Raw genomic sequence first — 7,121 nt, 5'->3', positions numbered from 1 at the left:
CACGCTCTACACATGAGAGCTTTATGCATAGGACCCCATATGAGCTTTGACACATTTCAGAGCGACTCTATAATCGCATACCAATTACTGCATCTCATTCTAGGCCATCTCAAGTAGACGGAGGGAAACAAACAGCTTCTTTTATGATTCATACTAGTGTGGGGGCTTTAACATAGCAAGCAGTCGTTTCCTAACATGTGTATTCATTCTGAGCAAATCTCCATCAATTCATGCCAGCCTATGAAGGCCCTTAGTTGCTATAGGGATGGGTTGTCCATGGCAACAGTGTGAAATAAGGGAATGAGTTGGCACTGGCACATAAACTTTGTAAGGTACGATAAACAGGAGCCTTTGGAGATCCCATTCAAACACAGACAGTCTAAATTATAAGACAACATAAAGAAAAAGTAGCTTCTTCTAAAAACAAAATAAAAAAATCAGAAAGTATCAGAAAGAATTCTCAGTTCATCCATAACAGTTTCCATTGGCACAGACACAAAATCAAAACAGGGACAATTAAAAAATATATTTTTTAACAGTTTCATAAACTCACTTCACAGAATGGAATCACGTATCTCACTAGTGTAACATAAACTATTCTCTAATCCCTTTAAACCAGCCATGCAGGGCTTGTAACAGGTAGATTACACAGATACCATCAACAAGTGCTTGTGATGCAAATCTAGAACAAGGAAAGGCTTATCCACCGCTAAACGTTTCTACTCGCTGTCAACCGCTTTCCCTCCCAGTGACACTTATCTGAAGCAGCAAACGATCTCTCTCAGTCCCTTTCTACTTTTTTAAGCCACACCATTTGCTTTAGCTGCAGCTCTTTTGAGGACTGGCAAACCCAGTCACTGCTGGTTGATCTAAGCCAGCGAGCCAGCCCAGGAATCAGGAACACTACAAAATACAGAGACCATACCTGCTGCTCATAGGGTGAATAATCTTTGTGTGCACACATTAACATTATATATAAAAGTCCCACAGTTCAGCTTTAAGTCTCATGAACTGCATAAAACTTAAAACAAATGCAATTTTCACATTTCAAATAATTTAGACTTAAAAAAAAAATATATATATATATATATATATATATATATATATATATATATATATATATATAAGATCACTAAGACAATAAGAAATTAAGCAAAACCTCTTGGAATAATCTGCATCACAACACCAAACATGACCTCCAACGAGAAGTTATAGCAAAAGCGCTGAAAAGATAAATACTATTTTTAAGTGTCAAATTCATATCATTGGTGAAGCTTTAAAAACACAAGAACCTCCCATTCTGGGCAAACTAAATAAGATATTTATTTTAAAGTACATCAGTGCTGCAGGTAGCTTGTATTGACATGAGAAAAAAAAACAAAAAAAAAAACAACAACTTTAAGATCCAGTCTCACTCCATGAGTTTCTGCAACCTCCAGCCACACTCTCAGGTAGTCATGAAGACACAGCTCGACAAAAGAGTCAACAGGTAAAACAGGGGAAAGGCCCTGTTTAACCCTCAGACTCCTCTAAGTGTTGTCTGTTTTTATCACTTAAATCACATACATTCACACATAAAAATCATATAAAAAAAAAAAGAAAAGAAAACATGCTTTAAAAAAGCAACAAAAAAAAATCCCTTTTCTTTAGTCACTAAAAAGCTTTCAAATAAAATAACTAATTCACAGCTGGAAAAACAAGTAATAAAATAAAATAAAATCTACCTATAAGACGATATTGCATTAAAGCAGCAGCTGCTGCTGCTGCGTAGCTGTCCTGATTCTTAAAATGCTGTTTTTGGTGATGATATGTATTTTAGTAAAGACTGCTGGCACTGAGAGCAGTTTCTGGTGTTTTGGGTAACGATGACTAACCCAACCTGTGAAGACAATACATAAATTTCTTAAAGCCGAAGTTGTTCTGAAAGAAAATCAAACCTTTGTTAAAAATACTCATCAGCTTAAAGTAACTCCTGGCCAAATCCTGGAAGTTTTACTGTTTTCTATTAGTAGGCAGAAGCCGAGGTTTAACTGCGCACTTGATGTTCAAACTCTCACTGATAAGACTACTGGCCAAGGAGAGGACTTTCAACAACAGAGACACTTTCCATACTGTGTGACCGATCCTACAAGGCTCCCTATAAAAATAAAAATCCACACAGAAGGTAACTAAAATTATTCAGATAACATGATGAGGAGGTTAAGGACCCTCAGGCTGTGGCGTCATCTGAAGTGGGTGCAAAGTCTCCGTGCCGGAGAGCACTGGACTGTGCCCGTCTGCGAGCCAGCCTGGAGTTAGAAGGAGGAGAAAGCCTCATGGAGCAAACAATGGCTCCGACGTCCTCCCGCTGCTCCTCGTGCTGGGATAGCTGCCGGTTGAAGGCGATGGCTTCTGCTGCAAACTGGGTCAGATCTTTGGTGCTGCTGTTCCTAGAACAAGAAAGAAGGCAGAAAAAGATATGAGAGACATCTAAGCACACTTCTGCCACTTCTCACTTTAATAATGTGATTAGAATAAAGTATCCTAGATCCTTCTTTCATCTATCCCAAAAAAAAAAAAAACACATCTTGAAGCAGAGAGAACCTGAAATTGTTCTCAAAATTTAAAAAAAAAAAAAAGTTGTTCATAAACAAAGGTATGTGCAGAAACTCTAGTTTCCTATGAAAAACCACAAACACTAAAGGTCTGATTCTACTTCAACCACAGAAACGGAGCTAAAATAAAGACAGACCTCTGCAGAACACGAGGAGTTGGAAGACCTCTCTCTGGAGCATTCTGGAAAAAAATAAATAAATAAAAGAAAGAAAGAAAGAAAAAAAAACTCACAGCTGGAAAATAAGGACAATAATTCCAGCTGTCTAACATTAGACAAGTAGTGCTCAAATGTAATTATACCCACCCCCTGCACCCAAGGGTGCTTGAGGACCTGAGCAGCACTGAGGCGCAGAGTGGCGTCCCGAACCAACAGCTTTGATATGAGGTCCTTGGCGCCCACTGTGATGTGGGCCCAGTCCTTGTCTGGAAATTCATATTTGCCCTGCTGGATGCTCTCAAACAGGTGACTCTGAGGGGAGAAGATCAAATAACCTGCTGATAAGTACATGCTATTTACACACACACACACACGCACGCATGCCGCATTATTGTGCTGTATTCATTTTTGTAATGGTGTTGTCATTCTGTTGTGCATTATAAATTCAGACCTCACACCTTCTTTACAGAAGTGAGCTTTTTCTCCAAGCAGCACAAAATTCAATAAACCAAACCAAAACTCCGCTCAAGCCAAGATAATGGAAGAAGAACCGACGACATCCATCTAGATGAAGTGAAAGCTAAAACAAGGTTTTCCCTGGTAAATCTACAGAACCTCTTCCCATTTCTTCTCAGCCCTAATACTCTACTACTTAAAAATAAAAATAAAAAAAACCCCAAACTGTACTGAAAGTGTTTGGCTTTTCTGAATAATTCACATAAGAGCATTTGACATATGGGTCAACAGCTAAAGCCAAATCAGCCGTAGTGCTCCTATACATCGGCTTTTCTCATTTTTTTTTTTATTTTTAAAAAGAGATTTCAACCTACATCTAAGCCTAACTTAACCTACATTACTAATTATGTTTCTTAATTAAGCCATTATACAGCAAAAAAAGAAAAATTTTTAGTTACTTTATTTGAACCGTCTACCATGGACATGATAATCAAAGAGGCCAGCATTAAGATGAACAAGCTGTAATGCCAGCTAAAGGAGGCATTACAGAGCATGTGTTCTTTTAACACCTCTAGTCTGTAGTTTTATATTATTTATAATGTCTTCATTTCAGAATGATAAGCGGGGACACACAGTGAATCTCTGTGGTGCAAACACTGCTGAGCTGAGCAATTATCCGTGGGATGGACGCTAAACAACAGTGCTGATTGGAGGGGGCATACCTGGCATGTTCTGCATCTTTCTCCCCGATCCCAGCCACAGTCAGAGCCACAGTGTCCTGTGAAGGGTGGGCTGCCACTCAGTAAGATGTAGAGGATGACCCCGAGGCTCCACAGATCACAGCGTTTGTCGTAGAAGGAGGCCTCATCAGTGAACACCTCGACTACTTCTGGAGCCATGTACTCTGCCGAGCCACACTGAGAGGAGGGCAAAGATCAAAAGCAAAGAAGAGGCAAGTCAGTGTAATCCCTTATTAGTTAATTGGACAATATTATGTGTCTATACTTGGCCGACAATTTAGAATTAGACACTTACTGGTGTTGTGAGCTCTGGGGTTGTTATGGGTGTACAGGCACTGCTGAGCTTTACTCCACTTCCTAGATCAAAGTCACAGATCTTTACTGGCGACACCTAAGTAGAAAGAGAGTAAATATACGATTATGTTGTTAAATTATAAACCTTAAGGGATAATTGATGCCTTTCTCAACTCATTAAATGCCAATTACCTGATCAGTGTATTCACAGAGTATGTTTTCTAGCTTAAGGTCTCTATGGGCAATGCCTGCAAACAAAAACACTGTCACCTTTACACTCAAAAACAAAACCTCTATTTCCTTTGGATTTCAGCAGAACACCTGCTTGAATTTTGACCTACCTTTTGTGTGTAAAAAGTCGAGAGCTTGGGCAATGTCTTTCACTACCTTACTAGCCTCCAGTTCATCAAAGTGCTTTCGGTTTTGGATATGTGTAAGAATAGAACCTGCAGAAAGAGAAGAGGATCACTCACGGGTATATTTGTGCGCTCATAATGAGCCATCTGGCAACAGCTCTGTTTGCATTACATAACTGTTGTGTTAATTATTCACACTTACCACCACGCAGCTTTTCAAATACCAAATAAAAGCAGTTGTTGTCCTCAAAGAATTCAATCAATTCCAAAATATTCCTGGACAACGATATGTTTAGGTGATCAGAATTGTTTTTATTCTGGATAGGTTTTCTTTTCTCTCTCATTTTTTTTAAAATATTAATCAGACAAAAATCAACTCACTTATTTCCTTGACACTGATAAAGAGTCTCCACTTCTCGAAAGACTCTGCTGCGGCTGTGTCCTGCACTCTTTTCTATGATCTATGAAGGCGAGGAGCAGAAATTGTGATTCAATGGACATTTTGATTGACTTTAAAAAAAAAAAATGCAGTACAGCTTTAAAGAAAATGTTGCCATTAAAGAGCAACCCAACCTGTTCAAATGACATTTAAATTTGGCAAAACTGTCCCTACTTACCTTCACGGCATACTCATGTCCATTCTGCAGGCTGATACATCCTTGAACTTTAGCATATGCTCCCTGGCCGAGCACCTCATGAGTCAATTTGTAGAGATCTGAAGAAAATATGAAGTGTTGGTCAATTTTCCTGCTTTCACACATACTGCATGTGTTTCAGTTTTAGCCTACTTACCATCAAAAGTGCCAGTGGAGCTGTCTGTCGCTCTAGTTCTTTTCTTCTTCTTTCGTTTACCTGTATCTGGGATGTTCACTGGCTGGCTTTTTTCACACTCTGTAGAGGCAGAAATGAATCCATACACACAAATTAAAACATTGCAATTTTTTTGCACAGCGCTCTCGCTTTGTAAAGTTTACAAAGCTATAGAAATGCTAGGAAAAGTAAAGCATTTGTACCTGCTGGGTCTTGGGAAAGATTCTGTCTTTCCTCTGAGGTATTTCTGTTCTCCTGAATGCTCCCACAGTTTTGCCCTACTTGGCCCAAAGCAAGGGAGTTACCCTGTTACAGAGGAGGAGGCCATACGGGGGGGACAGGGGGAGGGAATAGTGCAAAATCAGCCAGTGATCAATGTTGGTACAGTAGAGAAAAAGCAAATGAAAAAAGCAAAAACGGAAAATTTTAATTTGGCCTTGGTAATAAATACTAAAAATAAACACTAATCCATAATATAATAAAATGTTCTGTACATATCATAGGCTTGCAACTGTAAAATGACTAACTGCAGTTATAGGGATGCATCACCACTACTTTGATCATTACAACCACCTATGGCAATCTGCCAAAACAGTGGTCAATATGATAACACTGGAAACTCCGTGACAGGCCTTATCTGAACTTTACCAGAAACATTCAAACAACAGGGCACAGTGCTTTGATGAAACTACTGTGCACCATTTTCTGGTCCTTTTATCTTATCAGACATGTTTCAGGAAGTCAGCTTTTGTAATCACCACTAATCATAGAGTAGATCACCTGGAGGGAGGGCTGCAACTCCGTCATCACGCCGTGCCTCACCATATCTGCCAACTGCCACATACAAATATAGTTAGTCACGTAAACATACGTAACAACTAAATACAATGCAGTGATGAGGCAAAAGGCTAGAGCAATGGAGAAGACACCGCCCAGCGTTAGCTTATGTGTTCCAGTTTCCTCTTTCTTTCATTCTTTGGTATTACACTGTGTATCGCTCTGAGTTTGCGGTTACTGTTCATCTACATGACCGCAGAATATTCACTTACAGCAAAGTTTATTGAATTAGTTAGTTCACACTAGTTAAATGCTATGTTTCGGTTAGAAAAACACAAAATTGATAATTAGCTGTTAGCTAATGGAGTTATACCAGCAGTTTGTATCGATACTGAAGTTAATAAATATGTGTACGGACAGCCAACAACGTCCACTTAGATAATTACTTAACATTAGCAACGTTGTCCTAGTTACCAGGAGGGAATTCTGTATAAAAGATCATTACGGCATTACAAAAGCCAGAGCTAGCGGTGGCTGCCTACTATAGCTGTTGTTAGCCCCAGCTAGCAAGAAAGAACTCAGATAGCTTGCTAAACCGATTTACATGACCAGTTGCTAACTGTATTCAGAGACTGTTTAAACAACGTTAAAATAAAACCACAAATGCAACAAACCCTTCAAACGTGGACTCCACGCCAGCCAAATCCCTGCCGTCAAAGCCTGTGACAGCTGATGTAAGCTCCCATTGCTTTCTGTTATCAATCAGTCCAAACAGCTGATGACGTACCGGGCGGGAAAACGCGAGAGCAGACGTTTGCCCCGCCCCTTTCCGGATTAACTCCTCTCCCATTGGTAGCCTGACCGCACTGATGCAACGTCACTTGGCAGGGTTCGTCACCACGCCTCAGTCCACGTAGTGGGGATTTTTGGTGCATG

The 7,121-nt window shown here is 39.7% G+C and overlaps 1 protein-coding gene across 2 annotated transcripts; it reads right to left on the bottom strand.

The window, feature by feature from the left end:
* Positions 1 to 1,298: 1,298 nt before the first annotated feature.
* Positions 1,299 to 6,993, bottom strand: mknk1 (MAPK interacting serine/threonine kinase 1). 2 transcript variants are annotated; one of them, XM_040052711.1, is made up of 14 exons: positions 6,860 to 6,993; positions 6,189 to 6,242; positions 5,612 to 5,714; positions 5,391 to 5,489; positions 5,216 to 5,313; positions 4,980 to 5,059; positions 4,801 to 4,874; positions 4,584 to 4,688; positions 4,435 to 4,490; positions 4,244 to 4,339; positions 3,931 to 4,125; positions 2,900 to 3,064; positions 2,732 to 2,775; positions 1,299 to 2,429 (listed from the first exon to the last, which is right to left on the bottom strand). In XM_040052711.1, the coding sequence occupies exons 2-14, from the start codon at positions 6,231 to 6,233 to the stop codon at positions 2,210 to 2,212; spliced, it is 1,380 nt and encodes a 459-aa protein (XP_039908645.1). In that variant the 5' UTR covers positions 6,234 to 6,242; positions 6,860 to 6,993; the 3' UTR covers positions 1,299 to 2,209. The 2 variants fall into 2 exon arrangements, with proteins under 2 accessions (XP_039908645.1, XP_039908646.1); XM_040052712.1 differs by lacking the exon at positions 2,732 to 2,775.
* Between the last annotated feature and the right edge of the window lie 128 nt (positions 6,994 to 7,121).

Source organism: Simochromis diagramma, unplaced genomic scaffold, assembly GCF_900408965.1.
Source record: "Simochromis diagramma unplaced genomic scaffold, fSimDia1.1 OVJJ01000419.1, whole genome shotgun sequence".
In the NCBI taxonomy this organism is placed as follows: Eukaryota; Metazoa; Chordata; class Actinopteri; order Cichliformes; family Cichlidae; genus Simochromis; species Simochromis diagramma.
The sequence above is the reverse complement of the archived record's forward strand: the minus strand, read 5'-3'. Positions and strand labels throughout refer to the sequence as shown.

Coding starts and splice junctions, on each gene's coding strand:
- mknk1 (XM_040052711.1), bottom strand. CDS start 6,233: ATGGTGAGGCACGGCGTGATGACGGAGTTGCAGCCCTCCCTCCAG. Junction 5,314..5,390: donor CTCCACTGGCACTTTTGATG/GTAAGTAGGCTA, acceptor TATTTTCTTCAG/ATCTCTACAAATTGACTCAT. Junction 3,065..3,930: donor AAAGATGCAGAACATGCCAG/GTATGCCCCCTC, acceptor TTCTCCCCTCAG/AGTCACCTGTTTGAGAGCAT.